Below are 18,467 nucleotides of genomic sequence, written 5' to 3'. Positions count from 1 at the left end.
TCCGTTATCAATATAAAAAGTAATTAAAATTTGTTATTGTTTTTATTCTTTTTTATTATTTATTAATAAAAAAAATTGTTAAATTTATTTTTTATTGTTAATAAAATAGAATAACAATTTTATTTTTTATGAAATAAGTAAATAGAATCATAGTTCTAGTTAAGTTTTCGTATATCCTGAAATATAAATTATATAACATTCTTAACAAAAAAGTTAATGAAAAAAAAGCAATTTGGCAACGTAGAATACCTCTATATTTGCAATTCAAGTATTCGATGTTGCCACTTTGTGTTTTTTTTTTTTAGATATTTTTGCATATGTGTGAAGCTTGCATCCGATCGATATCCACTACCGAAATCTAGATCGCAGCATATGTCGTTTGCCAGCAGCCTATTTATAGTCTGCGCCCGCTGCTATTTATTCGATATAATGCCCGTATCTCCTTATATTCCCAAGGCATTTTAATAATGTTTTGTCCAGATATTAACAACCAATAACTAAATTGATTTATTTAGTTATTGATTGATTGTTATTTATTTAGTTTTTTTGTAAAAAATAATAAGAATCGAATGTGAAAGAAATGAACAAGGCTTTCAAAAGATTTGAATTAATCTTTTTTTTATAATATATAATAAATATCTAAACGCATTTGAGGTGGTTGCAAACCTCTACAAATAAATGTTTTTTTTGGTAAAAGATTATTGAATTGTTAGGTGTTAAAAAAATATAAAGAGCTATAACTTTTAACGGCTATAAGAAAACATTTTATCTATATCCTTTGACAGTTATAGCCGTTTATATTATCTAACTACTCAACAAATTTTAGGCAAGAAACTTTCGTTTGTAGATTAGATTAATTCGATTCCTTTGAAAGTAAACCTTTTAATTAACTTTCGCAAAAAAACCTTAGTTTGTTGAGGTTTATACGCACTATAAACCGTTTCAGTTAGCCATTGTTAATATGTAGAAAAAAAATTATTAAAACTCCTTTGCATTTCCAGGAGATACGGGCATTATATTGATTAAATAACAGTGGGCGCGGACTATAAATATGTTGCTGACAAACGACATATGTTGCGTTCTTGGGTTTTCTAAATTTCAACCGTCGGCTAAACTCGTTTTATTCGATTTGATTTAGGTTTCTTGGTATATATTTGTTATTTTCCCTAATATTTGACAGATGGAAGCGTCCATTGTCTTTTCTATTGATTAGCGCTTAGAATTTTCATTTATTTTGTTACATCTTTTCGCCTCCGTATTTTTTTTATTTAAATATATGTCTATATTATTTCTTTAAAATAAAAAAAAAATCGTTTAAAATCACCACTGGGAAATAATAATTGATTTTATGGGAAGTCACAAAAACTTGCTGTATTCATCCACTTTTGGTTTTAATATGGCAACATGGGTGTAATCAATAGGACGAGGGAAATTGGATCTCTCCATAAAAGTTAATTTATTAATTTGTCCCTCATCTCTTATATTTGGAAAATTAATGAATCGATGAGCAAGGTGATTGTCAATAATTTCAGTAATTTTATGGATCTAACGACTTGCAGTATAGTTTCGCTAATTCCAAATTTAAAATCTTGTCCAGTGCTTCTTTGGTAACAATCTGTGGCATAAAATCTTGACATACTAAAACTGCCCATGCAATGGTAACTCTACTTCCTCTGCCTCTATTATTAACAGAAGATTGTGGAAAATAGCCGAATTAGATATATTAGTTGTTGTTTTTAAGAAAGCTTTTTGATAATATACTAATGAAAGCCCGGTATGACTATTGGTAAACAATCAATGCAACAAGTACGTTTAAAAAAGGATGCTGGCACATTATGCACGTATTTAATAAGGAAGAAGCTATATCGTCTGGTGCATACGATATACCCAAGAGTGTCATCGACAAATGGTTAAAAACTAGGCAATCCGCAAGACACTCACGATTGAAAATCTTATTTGAAATCAGTTATATCGAGTAATCGTGTCGAATCGTAATTTGACCAGGTACTACCTTCATTTTTGCACACGTTATTATTGCAGAATTTTGGGGTTATTATAGCAAATATATAATATTATAGCAAAATTTAGCAAAAATGAAAGGAAAAAGCTTAGTTTTGGTATCCAATACTCAATAGATACTTTACAAATATGTCATCTTTTATAATATTATAACCTAGAATTTAAATTTTCTTTTTCCCAATATATATGACCTACTTTTTTAGTTTTAATATTAGAGTTTTTAGTTTTAATATTAATTGAAAAAAACGCACTGCAACCATTCAAAATATCCTTTACTAATACTGTACGAAAGGTGAAATATCCAAATGTCCAAACAACGAGCGCAGTTGCCAAATACTTTTATCGCGAAAATATTTCTGGGCGAAATTTACAACGTTTCCATTCTATGTGGAAATTTTGCGATTTAAAGAATGAAAATTAAAAATATTAGTTATTATTAGTGATTAGTGTAAATATAGTGCAAAATAGTTTTGGTTATTTAACATAATAATTCAGTTTCTGTTAATTTATTATATCACTTTATTTTTTCTGTTAAAATTGAGTAATTACTGGCAACATGTAATACTAAGCATGTTTGTCAACAAAATATCACCTCTGCCCCCTGTGTAGATGTTGCGCTCAATTAAAAGTAGCCAATCCTTATTCTAGTGTATTCAATGTTCTAAGATTTATGCCCATTAAGCTAATTCAGAGCCATTTGAGCCAACCATTTTCTTTCATACCTAATTTATTAAATGCATGCTATACCATGAAATTTTAAAACTCGGGATTTTCATTCTGATGGTTTTAAAGTCAAAAATTGGTTATAAAGGACCTCGTGAATATTCAATAAACCATTGAAGCTTTAATTATATTCACCTAATTTGAAAATAATTGTTTCTGACCTATTATACGGCCGATATACGCAATAAACTGAAATAGCCGAAATAAAAGTAAACTTTTTCATGAAATAATTCATTAACCATTCATATTAAAATATAGAACGGAATGGAAATTTTTTGCCGAAAGGGACGCCGTCGCAGTCTTAATTAAAAAGACATTTTCAATTATAACACTTTTAATAATAGAAGCGGTCCCGCAACTAGCTCTAATTGCGCGACTATATAATTAAAATTTGCCAATATTACGGCCCTCAAAATACTTCCCCATTTTCAAAAGGCATTATTTCGTGCACGGCATTTTATTGAATACGACTGTGAATAGAGGAGAGCCGGCTCTGCTGTCTTGGGCACAAAATTAAGTAGGACAGGAACAGCCAGCTCTACTGAAAATTTTATTAAAATTTTCTTTGGAGCGTCTTGTTTTTAAGAAAATAAACCAACAAATAATGGACTAAAGGAGATATTAAATAGACTATAATATATTATTACTTATTCAATTTAATGTTAATTTAATTAAAGAAGGATAAGAAAAGTATATCCTTGACTAAGGTTCGAAGAATACTTTTTCTACATCACCAGTCTGTTCAAATTTCTACCTATATCTTTTATATCATTCTCTATCATACCAATAGCTTTTAGCTCGCGTCGGTCTTGTCAAAGCCTGTAAGACGCTCCAAATGAAATGAAATAGGTAAACTGAATTATAGTTCTAGATAAGTTTTCGTATATCATGAAATATAAATTATATAACATTCTTAACAAAAAAGTGAATGAAAAAAAAGCAACGTGGCAACGTAGAATACCTCTATATTTACAATGCAAGTAATTGATGTTGCCACCTTGTGTTTTTCTACATATTTTTGCATATATGTGAGCTAGTCCGATCGATATCCACCAACGAAATCTAGAACGCAGCATATGTCGTTTGCCAGCAGCCTATTTATAGTCCGCGCACGCTGCTATTTAATCGATATAATGCCCGTATCTTTTGATATTCCCAAGGCATTTTAATGATTTTTTGTCCTGATACTAACAATCAATAACTAAATTAATTTATAGTGGTAATAAACCCCTACAAACTTAAAATTCAAATTCCTACCATTTTTTATATAACTCTGTATCATACCAATAGCTAAATCATAAATGTGATTCGGTATATTAAAAATATCATTCAAGAAAAGATAAACACAATTTATAAACACTTGAAAACAAATGTTTTCATTTAAAAATAATAAGACGGCGTTTTTTCATGATGAAAAGTCTTGTACTCTAGGCCATTTTGATGTGCGATTATATTTAAAAAGTAGAATGAAGTTGCAATATTTAGAAATTTATGTAGTTTTTTACTTTTTATTTCATTTGAATTTAAACAGTTTTTTAGAATTTTGAGAAGCACGTAATATCTGTCGTCTAACATATTGAGAATTATTAGTATTTGGATAAAGGTAACGAAAGTATTTAAAAATATCAAATTTTGAAGATGGAAGGATAAGCTTTTTTATAAGTTGATTGATAATTTCGTTTTTTTTGAAAAACTCTTTTAGGGTTTAGATCCTATTGCTTTATGACTAATTTTCTCATTCCTTTTAACTTCTTATTCATTATCTTTTTATTCTAGAAACCTCTTCAAAGTTGAACATCTTTTACTTAGTAAAATAATCTGATTGATTTAAGTGGAAATATCAAACAACTAAGTACAGTAAGAACAATTTATTGCTCAATACATTCTTTATAAATCATTGCCATAGGACTCATTTTGTGCCAAGTTCAATATCAAAGTGCCAGACTGTAAAATAATCTTTACAACTCAAACCAAAAAATCACATTCTACAAAATGCTTTGCAACAGCCATAGTTCGCCTAATATAATCAATTTTTAAAGTGGCATTCTTTAAAGTTTGGCATACGCCAAAATCCGCCATATCCTGCTTATCGATAAAACAGTACATCATAATAAATGGACACAAGACCGCTCCATAAGCAGAATATTTTTTCCAGTGCAATATTAATGTTTCAAATGGGAATATTTTCTCTGGATCGCTTCCAAGCTTCGTCAAGTTTTGTGAGAGGTGAAAGTAGTAATGCTCCATAAGTTCTATAAAGTGCAGTAATTCTTCGTCAGAGGCCACCGAGTAAATGAAATGGCTTAAGTCAAACACGGGACTTCTTATGGATGACATCTGAAAGTCGAACATGGCTACTTTGGCGCTAGAAGTTTTCTTCGCGTCATTATCCTAAAATACCAAATTTACTAACTTATTGTTAAAAAATGTATAAATATCACCTCACATTTGAACAAAAAGTTATTGTTCCAACAATCTCCGTGCAGTATCACAGCGGTATCCTCACTAGCACTCATCAGCTCAGTCAACACGATTCTGGCGCTATCACATCCAACTAAATTCCGGTATTTCTCCAATAACGTCGTTTCTCCATTTTGCTCCAAAATAGCATACAGGCTCTGCTGGGCAAAATCGATCATTTCACCCAGCTGGTTTTGAAAATACGGTTTCCAAGGGTTCAGCCGGAAAGATTTCGTTATTTCCAGATATTCTGGATCTTTTTGATCTTCCAGGGCAAAGGATAAGGCGTGCCATTCCGCATAAGCTTCGAGGACAAGCTTAATTTGACTAAGGTTCATCGGCTTGTGTCTGTCTTGGGTTTCGTAGCCCATAGATTTGAGGTTTTCCAGAACAATGATTTCGTCAGTGTCCGAGTATTTAGTCAGGAAACATTTTGGGATAAAGTCCAAAGGTCGTATGTTTTTTTCTTGTTGGAAACGTTGGTAGCAAGGGATTAACTAAAACATTATTAAAATTTTAAATCAAAGTAAGCAAATAATTTTTTTATGGTTATTTAGAGGTTTTCTTTAGATAGGTTCCTTAACTGTAAAACGGCTTTAAAAATCAGTATCTTATTTATTAATTTTTTTTTTGTGAAATTTACTTGTTTTTTTTAAGATTGCAATTTGAAAACTAAATTTTAAAAAAATGAATTTTAAAAAAATTCCTATATAAAGTTGTTTTTATGCTGTCATTTGCAAAAAAAAATCAATTTGGTTATTTTTTTAATTTTTTTTATTTTATGGGTTTTTTAGAAAAAAAAATTAGCCAAACCTCATTCATTATTTCATTTGCGCCCACTGTATAAAAAATTAACTTCTTTTTATTCTTATTATTCCACATTTTTAAAAAAAGCATTTTTCTAGACTTTTACATTTATAAAGATATGTATTTTTTATTAAGGTAATTCTCGGCTTATTTTAATAGTCGCACCAAAAACGTTCGTAAATTTTAAAGAATTGTTTATTTTATATTTGAAATGTAAACACCTCAGATTTATAACGATAAAATAGTTGATTCTTCAGGATCCGCTCATTTGCAAATCGTTTTTTTGTTTTTCTTTCTCTGGATTTTAATCGTTTCGGGAAACTTTATATTTTTATAGAAAGTAGTATTTTTATTTACAATATATCTAAAAACTTAATAATGACGAAGGCGTCGTGCTAACAGAAATTAATATTTTTTTTATATTACTTGCAATTGCCAGAAATGAAAGTGCAATTTGTCTCTATAATCTATTAATTTTTTTTTATGCTTAATTTACCTATGTAGTTTTGCTAAATAAATAAATAAATATTATTCTAAGTGTGTGTTCAATTGCCGTGGATATATTGTAACTTCTCTTATGTACATACATTTATTTTGATATATTTACAATACATTTCCGCAAAATTTACGCGTGTAAATGACGTTTTTACCTTTTTTTTACTGTATTGTTTTTAATTTTTAACTAATTATTTTCAGCATTATACTTCAAAAATTAGACGAAAAATATTTAAAAAGGTGACCGATGATTTTTTTCAAAGTTTAAAATACCATAGAGTTCTTAAGAACATAATGAGAAGTTTCTTCATTTTGCTATTATTTTAATAAAAAACGAGTTATTAATATATTTTTTTAGATTTGCTCCCGTTTAATTTTTTTTTGTTTTTAATTATTATACAGGGTGTACCGGTTCATGTATGAAATCTCTCGGATCCAGGTAGAACGTTGAAAAATAATACCAAACGTTCCTATAAAAAAAATTCCTACAGGCCTTCTTTACGAAGATACAGCCTCCTAAAGGACGCTGCTGGAAATTGGTTTTTCATAAATTACTTTTAAACTATCCGGTAGAATTTAATAAAAATTTTAGATGATGAACACTATTAGGGACCTCTTAAAATGACATCCTTAAAATACATTTACCTTGTTTACTTTACCAGGGGCGGACTAGGTTGTACATTTTAATGCGTATATTTTTAACGCCCTGTATGTTAAAGTCTAAAAAAATTAATTTGGATACCTTGTACCTTAGGCTAAAAAAAAGGTACTCTTGTTCATTATCGATAAAATGAACCGTTTTGGAGAAAAAAAAATAAAAGAGCCGATGTTTTTTTTTTTTATTTTTTTTAATGAGATAAGTACGCCAGTTATTCAAAGACCAGAAAATTTCGATGTAAGTCATTTAATTTAAAAAAAAATACATACAAACAAAATACTTTTACAAAATATTTCTTATTTATTATACGTTTATTTTTTTTGTTATTCTTAAGATAAAAACTAAACATAAAAAATACTAAAAAAAAGAATGTAAACCAATTGTATTGTACCTAACTTATTTATCGGATTTTTTGCATTTTTGAACGCATTATTGTTACAAACGTTGCTATACTCCAAATTTAGCAAATACCTATCATTTAAACCTAATCTTTGTCTTTATTTGATAATATTTTTTTAATTTTTGTATTTTTTGGTAACTTTTAATTTAAATTACGTCAAAATATGGAGTTTACTTTTACTGAGTATGCAGATATGCATCTTATGTATGGTCTGGCGTCTTGCAATGCATTAGAAGTAAAAAGATTGTACGAAGAAAGATTTCCCAATCGCATTATTCCGGATCAGAAAACATTTCAACGTGTTCATCAACGTCTAAGGGAAACTGGTAGGTTTCTGTTTTCCACTTAATGAGGTAATGCTATTAAATTTCCTTAATGCAATTTTAGGATTTTTTGAAAAAAAAAAGAATAATGGTGGTCGGAGGAGAACAGCAGGTACAGTGCAATTGGAAGAAAATATTTTAGACGCTGTAGCTGACACTCCTACAATGAGTACTCGAAAATTAGCCGCTCAGCTTCATTCGTCCAAAACAATTGTTCAAACATGGTACTATTGTACCCATATCACTTACAAAAGGTGCATGAACTACTGCCCAGAGATTTTGCTCCTAGAATACACTTCGCAAACTGACTGTTAGACAGCAGCTAAATAACCCTAACTTTATCAGCACGATTCTTTTTACGGATGAAGCAGGGTTTACCAAAAATGGAATTGCAAACTTACATAACTCGCATGTATGGGCTGATTAAAATCCCCGTGATACTATTATTTCTCATTATCAACATCAATTCCAATCAATAAATATCTGGGCAGGAATTATTGGCAATTTTTTGATTGGGCCATTTGAACTGCCACCACGTTTAAACGGAGAACTTTATTTGGAGTTCCTCCAGAACAATCTTCCAGATTTATTAGAAGATTTGCCCCTTGCAACCCGCTGAGACATGTATTTTATGCATGATGTATGAGCCCCACCCCATTTTAGCCTTGCTGTAAGACACCACTTAAATAATACTTTTGAAAACCGTTGGATAGGTATGGGAGGACCTGTTGCTTGGCCTCCTCGGTCTCCCGATCTAACGCCATTAGATTTTTATCTATGGGGTCACCTCAAAACCTTGGTGTATTCCACCCCAGTCGATACTCGGGAAGAACTGCTCCAAAGAATTACATTTCATTGCGAAAATATAAAAAACAATCTTGTTATTACAATATTGGTTATTGTGGCAAGTGCAGCAGTCCTCGATTCGTCGTGCCCGCGAATGTGTTAGAGTTTACGGAGCCCACGTCGAACCTACTTATGAAGTTTTTAATAATTAATTGTTTATTGCTCGTATTGAAAAATTTAACTTTTGTTTACATATTTGGTTTTTGGCATTTTTTTGTAAGTTGTTTTTTCTAATTTAAAAACATACACTCATCATAGGTTTTTTTTAAATTATTTTATAAAAATATTTTTAGGACACCACTGTATTTTTAGGAACATGTATTATTTTAAATTAAATGACTTACATCGAAATTTCTCTGTTTTTTAAATAACTAGCGTATTTAACACATTTAGAAAAAAAATTAAAAAAAACATTGGCTCGTTTTTTTTTTTTTCTCTAAAACGGTTCATTTTATCGATAATGAACAAGAGTACCTTTTTTTTAGCCTAGGATTCAAGGTATCCAAATTTATTTTTTTTAGACTTTAAAGTGTACAATCTAGTCCGCCCCTGGTAAAGTAAACAAGGTAAATGTATTTTAAGGATGTCATTTAAGGAGGTCCTTAATAGTGTTCATCACCTAAATTTTTTATTAAATTCTACCGGGTAGTTTAAAAGTAATTTATGAAAAATCAATTTCCAGCAGCGTCCTTTAGGAGGCTGTATCTTCGTAAAGAAGGCCTGTAGTATTTTTTTTTTATAGGAACGTTCGGTATTATTTTTCGATGTTCTACCTGGATCCGAGAGATTTCCCACATGAACCGGGACACCCTGTATATTGCTTTGTCTATAAGCAGTCTTAGCCTTACTATTTCATATTTTCAGAAAATATATTTTCTTACTCCTTTGCATATCTAAAACAGTAATCTACTTATTAAAAAAAAAACATTATTATATCAAAATTATACTTTTTGTTAATATTTTCTAATGTCAGCATTAGTTTAAGAATTACGCAAAAAATAATTTTAACAATCCAGTGAACTTTCATTTTTTTTTAATTTCTAAAATAACGTATAATATTTAATTATGCTCATATAAAAAGGTAATTAGGATATTATAACTATTCTGCCTAAATAGTAAAAAACGTCTGCTAAAGAATAAAAATCCTGATGTTGCAATATGAGTTTTAATATCTAAATTTGGTGAATCGTTGACCTTAGTTCTTGGTTTTTGGCCAAAACTTTGTTAAGCATATTTTAATAAATTTGTAAAAATATTTTTAAATTTTCAAGAATACTATTCTTATAAAAATTGTCTAAATAAATCTATAATCAAAACTGCTCTAACTACTAAATATCTTAATCCAGAATCACGCTTTTATTATTAAATTTTTGAGGTATAAGAACCTTTTTAATATTAAATTATTAGGTAAGAAAAACTCTTTCTTTAAATATCAAAATCGTTTTTAAGAAATGATACAGGGTCTTAAGGAAATAACAAGAGTTTGTTAATTTTGCTTGAACTTTTAAAGAATATTAATAAATATGGGTTTTCCAGATTTTCTTCCTTTTTAAAAAAATCAAATAATTTTGAATTTTTAATATTTCAGGCTATTTTAATAGTTTTACGAAAAACATTTTAAATGATTTCATTGAAATTTCAAACAAGTTTTTTTTCGAAATTACTAACACATCAAGGGGCTTTTAAGGTAATTTTAGGAGGTTCTTTTATTTTATTCAATTTTTAAGGAAACACCAGTGAATAAAGTCTTTTCAGATTTTTTCCGACTGTATGAGCAATAAAATGTTTTTTAAAATTGTGAGCAAAATGTTCCATTTTTTTTCCCTTTTATTAATCACTTCAGGAATATTTCAATACAAAAACTGTTTTAAAAGATTTTGATGTATGTAAAAAAAAATAAAATTTATTCTAATTTTTTTTAAACACTATCCTAAACCTCAAAAGGAAATGACAGAAGGATTATTCATTTTATTGAATTTTTTAAGTAAATGTTAATAAATTAGGTTTTCTCCTATGGGTTCTGGTTCTATTATAGGCCATTACAATTTTCAAAAAAAGATTTTAATAGCTCTTACGGAAGTTTTCAGTTTTGATGGATTTTAAAAAAATACAATAACCAAGGCTTTGCTAGATATTCCCCCACTGTTTAAAAGTAAATTAAGTATCGTTCTTAATTACTTTTTAAGTACAGTGAGTTTTCCTGCACTTAAAAAATTACAATCAATATTGTAATTTTTTTTTAATATTATATTTAAATAAATATACGGTAAATATGCTGGTGAACATGATGACAAAAAATGTTCCTTAATGTCTAAATTATGTAGCGTCAAATTAAAAGTATAGTCTTAGCTTAGATATTAGTCATACTGTGTGGGATATCAATAAATGTGAGGCATATAAAAGGGTTGAGGACCTCCGACAAAATAAATATACTGAATGGCAATTAGATTCAAATTATGTTTACAACTTGAGCCTTTCTTTAAACTTCCAGAAGTTTTTAAACAATAAGGATGGTATAATAAAATTATTTTATTAAAGGACTGGCAACCTAAGATCCTGTTCTTCGGTGAAACACATGTGTCAGAAGAGACTGAACCTTTTGAACTTAATATTAAGGGTTATAAGCTAGACAAGTGTAAGGCCATAATAATAGACCTGGAGGAGTAATTGCTTTAGTAAGAAATAACATTCATTAAATTCGAAGAAACTTTATTAAAAATGCTAATAAATAAAACAAAGTTTCTCCCAATTTAATAATTTAAAAACATGGAAATTAAAATATTTTTTAAATATTTTTAAATATTGGCAGTTTCCTATTTATTTTAAGAATTATAAGTAAGTGCATTTAAAAGAAAATTTTCCTTAAAGCTTAAAACATAAGCTTGAAATGACAAAATTTTTCAGTTTTACTTGATTACAAAAAAATTAACAATATCTAAAGTTTTGCCAAATTTTCTTCCTCTGTATAAAAAATAAAATAATTAAAAAACAAAAAGTGGTTTTTCTTCTACTTTTTTAATAATTTCTGGATTATTTAAGATATATATAAAGAACGTTTTAAAACACTCCGATGAATTTTCAAAAAATAATTAATTTTTAAACTTTCTCTTTTTCCAATGACAAGAATTTATGGTAACTTAGTACAAAACACAATCAAAAAAATACCTTTATATTTAAATGCACGAATGCAATAAAGACAAGATTACATATAATTTCTTAATTACATACCCGAGTATAAACCACGATCTCCCTCTTAAATCCATCCCTAATCGGCACCTTATTCCTAACATTTTTCTGCGTATGTCCATACTTCAAAACCAAATTATAATCCCTACGTTCCTCATTAAAATTTTCCGCTGAAATATCCACAAAAGCGATATCGCTCCCGTACTGCTCTATCTTATCTTCTGTACCATAAATTTTCAAATCGTACTTTTGGATATTTTCATTTTTTAATGCTTCCACACTGACACATTTGAAGAGATCACTCAAGAGTTGCTCAGTAGTAAAATCCGAACCGCTTGCCATAACTTTTTTTTGACGTGTTTCTCTTAGAAGAAATGCATTAAGACTGTTTGTTAGTAATTTAAACCCAATTTATGCTCCCTATTGACGATGTGCTTTTAATTGATTCGCCTTCGGTTTTAATTTGTATGGCCCCAAACTATTTAACGCCAGACAAGGATGATCTGTTTCAGACATAGTTTAAGTGATATGGTATTTTTTTGTTTTCATTTAAAAGCATATTTTTTAGTAGAAAGGTATAGGTTTTTTCCAAAGAGAAAAAAAACAGATTTGCAAAGACGTCTTTCTCTTTTTTGCGAATTATCTTAATATAGATAATGAATTTTTTTGTCTTAATCTGGAGATGCTGATGTTGAATACATAAATTAGTTATTTGCTTCTGTGACTATCTTGTTCTTGAGAAACTAATGAACAAAAACATGATTACCAACCTTTACTTTCTTGTTTTTTTATTCCAGAGAATTCCAGTCAATGCCTGGAATAATATGTTTCCTGTAATAAGAGTCTACTTTTTTCCCAAGAAGTTGCGGGGTTCCCAAAGGTAGTTAATTATTGGTTGATTTGGTACTGAAATACCTGGAAAATAGAACCGGTGAGTATGATAAATATAACACACTTGCTTTTTACCTAGACGTGCCTATAAGGCATGTAAAGCGAAATAATTTAATATAAAGAAGGTGTTTCTAATGTTTACGAGATATTGACATATATATCTTTTGCTATAGAAGGTGATTTTTAGACCCGGAATTTTGGGATAAAGTTGTGATCGGAAAGGTTAGAAAGAGAAATAAATCATTTAATTTTGTGTTAAGTACTTCAGTCTGTTAAGCTGGTGAATGAAGATTTTTAGGCTTGACTGTAAAAAAATTAATGAAATGGTCTCCAAAGCTCCTAGACTAATGTTTTTCCTTAATTTAAATTGAATTTAAAATTTAACTAATTTATATTGTATAATTTGAAATAGAAATTTTTTTTTCATTCTTTTCTCCAAAGCTCCTAGATTAAGAATTTCCTCAATATCAAAAGTTGCAAATTTAAAATTCGAAAGACCTTTACAATGTAAAAATTGAATTTGTTAATTGTTAACTTAAATAATTAATTTGATATCAAATTTATCCCTTAGGCTCCTGGAGTATCACGGTGATTTAAAATAACGTTAAAAATCCCAATAAATTAAAAATTCAACATATTTTATACTTTAAGATACTTTGTCCGAAACATGTAGAAAATATTAAATAACTAAATGTTTAATAAATAAGTGGAGGGAGACTGCAGGATTTTCATTTTACCTTTACCTTACTTGAACTCAACTTACACACTATTTTCCTTCCAGTCAGTAATTATCTTTTTAAGGCACATTCGAGACCTAAATATTATATCACGAAAAATAAAGTTGAAGTTAATCACCAATACTTTAAAAACCCTTTTCATCCCAAAATTAATTAGGGATTAAAGGTTCTCGCACGTACTTTATTAATGCGCTGCATAGTTTTCGACACCACCTCATCAATTTTCACCTTCTCCCTAAAAACCACCGTCACAACATTTCGTACCCGGATCCATATCCGGGAGTTTACCGCTCCGTAAATATTTTCCTATAATTCCGCCCTCTGCATTATGGCATTGCCGTTTTATCAACGGTAAATATTTACGAAGCCAGATATCCAAATTAATTGATGTTTTGAGAAATATTCTCCTATTATTTCCATTATTTGGTTATCATTAGCGAGATACGAATTATGTTTATTGCCACGTTCGAGTACGTGCATGAGGGCTGTATGTGAAATCGAGGCTATTGATACCACCATCACTTTATAAGAGGAAATTTTCAACTTGCCTAAGAAATACAAAACTTTATAAGTTATTAAGAAAATAATTAGAAAATATTCAGTTTTATTAAATTAAAAAAAAAAAAAAACATTTCTTATACATTTTCTCCCACTGTATTAAAAGGAACAATTTTTGTTATTACATGTTTTACATTTTAGGACTTTTTCATTGCCTTGATATGAAACTGTTTTGAAAAAAAAAACGTTTTTGCAGAGAAACTTTTATTTGAAAAGTAAAACTTTGGCATTAATATTTCGTCAATATGTTTATATAGAGATATTTAGGTTTAGAGATTATTAAATTTTATTTTAAGAACGAAATTTTTCTTCGGAAACTCCTGCTACATGTCTTCGTAAACTTTTTTTGTTTTAATATAATTTTTGTTTGTTTACACGATATAAAAAGCGGGAAAGTTATGATAAGAGCCTATCATTATTTACATACGAACTCATGCAGAGAATTCAAATTAGAAACTTACTTACCATACTTCTACCTAAGAACGCAATTTTCTTTTGAAACTTTGCTCAATAAATAAAATATTTCACTAAACTACGGTTTCCGGCTTACAATAATACAAGACAAAACATTCGTTTTAATAAAGCCAAGACAAGGAACAAGTTAATCTTAATAGACTCGGGATTCGGAACCTATTTGTCACAACAAAGTTTACTCGGGCCAGCAAGTCTCTATTTCGGACCTAATATTTGTACAAAATAGTCGCAGGAGCCATAAATTAACAGTAATTTTGATTTATTAATTTCTGGAGGATTTTCTTTTTTCCCTAGCCCCTAGCCATTCTGTCTCTTAATTGTTTACCATCAATTTTTAATTTGTTCGAAAATTCTCTTCCCAGATATATCTGGATAATTTATAACAATTTTGGAAGAGTCTGGCGCAGTCGGTAGGATCGAAATTGCTTTAAGCAGCGTCATCTAAACGTTCTTTCTTTTTACTCCTATAAAAATAGGCTGCGCTATTTATCTTCGAAAATTATTTATCTATCTAAGTAAGTTAACAACTATTAACTACTCTTAAAAAGCGTTCAGAAATACGAAAAAAAAAGGCGTATATCGAGGCAATTTTCCTCCGGAAAACTGGCGAATTTATACTTAATTTTGCCAATAAACTGCGGCCATTGAAAGCAAAATGTGGTCAACAATTCCGTACAACTGGTGTCGCGAAAACGCGCTCTCTGTACGAATATCGCACGTTCCCGGACATCTGTTGCCAACCACTTTTTCCGGCTCTAATTTAAAAATAATTATTGCTCTATTTTGTTTCGCCCTCCGCACCTCCGGGAGTCATATCGAGTATCTCCCGCTAGAAAATAGATTTTCGTTTTGGGAAAATGGTGAAATTTACACACAGAAATATTGTTTGGTTAGAACGGAACAAAAAATGCCTTTTAACCAGTCGAAGTCCCATTTGTGAAAGCATCAATTTCTTGTCCGGAATTTTGATTGATTATCTTTGATATTCGTCCATTTTTCTGGCGCTTAAGCCAAAAATGGTAAACAAGAAAAAAAATTACGAGTCAATATTTACTGACATTAAAAGCATCCGTATTACTTAGGCGACCGTTCGGATTTTGATAAAAAAATGACTTTATGTGCCGGAAGAAATCGGTTAGGAAATTTTTTTCATAATGTGTTAAGAATGTATTTCGATACTTGTAATAGAACGGAAATAATAAAGAGAATCCTAAAAGGCATAAATTGATTAAGTTTTATAATATTCGGCTGGTTCTTATATAAATGAAATATAAATGCTTTTCTAGAGCTACTTGAGCAAACTCCTAGGGTTAAAGTGCCTGAACTTGATTCAAGACTGATAAAAAGTTATGTTAAAAGATTAAAAAGTAGTACAAGATTAAAGAACAAATATTTACGTACTGAGAGAAGAAGTGTTACGCCTAGATGGATTAATTTTATCAACTATGTAGTCTTACATTAAGAATGAAGCAATTGTGGCACGTCAACTAGAACTTCGTGGACTAGTGTGCCAAAGTCTGTGGCGGATGGTGAAAAGTGGTTAATCTCCTTCACATCAGATCCCACATATGTTTGATGGGGTTTAAATCCGGTGAACCGGGTGGCCGTGGCAAAACAGTGACGCCTGCTTCTTGAGTAAGGTCCGTAGTATGACAAACAATATGAGGACGTGGCTTGTCTTGCTGAAAAAAAAACGTATAGATGTTACTTTAGATAAGGCAGCAAAGTAGTTTGTAGGAAATAATCAACAAAGTCACATCAATCAAGCACAGAAAGCTGGTTCGCTACTATAGACAATACCCTTTTAAAACATTTTTCTACCAGGCCTGTGTGGATTCCTCTCAATAGAAAATCCAATGTCACGCTCTCCACGGTACTGTATTACCCTTCTTTGATCATCTTGCATACCTAGACACAATTGCGATTTGCTGAAGATGATATCATGGCACTTTGCCTGCCAATATTGCCGTTCTTTGCTCTAGTTCAGACGTTGTCAACAGAGGAATCACTAACAATAGAATCATAGCTCAAATGTGACGATAGAGTCTAGGCATAATAGCGGGTCTACTTTTGTCTCCAAACCATTGGTCAGTGATCTGACGAGTAGTAGCTAAACTGTCTCGTAATGCTAGTTGTTTGAAGCGCTTATCTTGATGCTCTGTGGTACACCTTGGTTGACCAGTTGAACCCTTCGCCTTCCTCTATCATTTTCTATCCATATCCGATACACACGCATTACCCTCATTGCATTACAATTAACAGAGCGGCCAAATTCACGATAGGATAAACGGTGTTTGGTTTCATATCATCTCATTCAATTGCATCCATATCAAAATCGAAACATGGTGATAATTTAGACGTCGAACTTGAGGCGTTTTGTTATGCTTAATACTAGTATGCTTAATACCTGTCATACTTCTAATCACTGCTCTGAGAAAATGTTTCCATCACAAAAACTAAGAGGTAAAATTTTAAAAACGGTTAACAAAAGCTAAGATAACGTTGCCATTGTGACCATATCGTGCTTCAAATATAGTCTGTCGAAAAACCATCGTGAAGAAATTATTCCTTCTGAGTGTAACACTTCTCGTGTCAGTGAGTTTCAATTTTAAAAATAGTAAAAATGTGCTTAAAAACTCATTTTCTAAGTTCCTCAGTATATTTATAAATAAATTTAATTTTAACTAGTGCAGTTGGTAGGATGATAACCAATATTTACCTTTTTAAAGCAAATACGTAGGGCGAAAACAGATTGAAGTCAATTAAGACTCTCGTCTTAAAGGTGATTGTGTTAATTAAAAAAAAGACGGGCAATAAAAAGATAAAGCAAAAATATCAAAGGGAAAGGTTGAAAAGCGTAATGGTAACAAATCTTAGGACTAAAAAGTACTTTTTGTATTTATTTCTGGAGCAATTTTAGCATCCGTAAAGCCAATAAATTAAGGAAAAATTTATTATAATCTTAAAATGGAATTAGTGCTAAATCTGTCCTTTAAAAATTCAATTTCCACACTAGTCTGCATTCTCCTCATGGAGTTTGGTTTGGCGCAGTCTGTCGGATATCTATTATGCTGCTTGTTTAATTTCAATGAACGTCATATGAATATAAATACAGTAAAATGAACCGTTTTTCCTTATTGTTCTGGGACACCCTGTACCTTATTATTGCTAGGGTAATAATCATTTATTTGAATAAATATCCAGTTAAAGTTGAAAAAGTATAGTATAGGGTGTATTATTCACAAAACTTGCGAGAAAGCAAACGAAAAATAAATATAAAAAATGCTCACAAATTTAAGTCGGGCAGACATCGACAAATTTTCAATTCGCCGATATATGCGAGCCATACGGCCCCCTCCTCAGTTTTGTTGGTCGTTTTTATACTTTTCGGCAAATATATTGGGCCACTATTTTACTTTTATTGTTCGACGGTATCCTAATTTAATAATGCGCTTTTGTTAGTGCGGAATGCGATGTTAGTTTTTCGGTTTTTTGTTACCCGTTCAGAGCGGATCGTTTTACTTCCACTAACCTGGTTTTTTTGAAATCGAAAAAAATATGGCAAACCGTTTTAACTGTGATTTTTAAATTTTTCATACCAGATTATACAAAGTGGATTGGGAACGTTGACACGTTTTAACTTATAAAACCATCATAAAATGCCGACAAACCTGAAGTAAATAGAGTTAAGAGGATTCATTGACTCAAGGTACTCCGTCTCTAAACAATAGAAATTTTTCTAAAAAGTAATTAATTTCAAATTTGTATGGCATCCTGGTAGAAAAAAATTCATTAAAAAGCTAATTTTACGTGAAAGTAAAAGCTTCGGATTTTCTATGGCCCTTTAAAGTAGCCGGAAAATGCGAAGTTTAAAGGTTAATAAAAATTTG

At 30.2% G+C, this 18,467-nt stretch overlaps 1 protein-coding gene across 1 annotated transcript; it reads right to left on the bottom strand.

The window, feature by feature from the left end:
• Positions 1-4,595: 4,595 nt before the first annotated feature.
• On the bottom strand, positions 4,596-12,316 carry LOC126742931 (uncharacterized). Its single transcript, XM_050449812.1, has 3 exons — positions 11,960-12,316; positions 5,184-5,699; positions 4,596-5,133 (listed from the first exon to the last, which is right to left on the bottom strand). The coding sequence occupies exons 1-3, from the start codon at positions 12,257-12,259 to the stop codon at positions 4,708-4,710; spliced, it is 1,242 nt and encodes a 413-aa protein (XP_050305769.1). The 5' UTR covers positions 12,260-12,316; the 3' UTR covers positions 4,596-4,707.
• Between the last annotated feature and the right edge of the window lie 6,151 nt (positions 12,317-18,467).

The sequence above is a fragment of the Anthonomus grandis genome, chromosome 12, assembly GCF_022605725.1.
Source record: "Anthonomus grandis grandis chromosome 12, icAntGran1.3, whole genome shotgun sequence".
Classification (NCBI taxonomy): Eukaryota; Metazoa; Arthropoda; class Insecta; order Coleoptera; family Curculionidae; genus Anthonomus; species Anthonomus grandis.
Note: the sequence above shows the minus strand (reverse complement) of the source record. Positions and strands in the feature narration are given on the sequence as shown.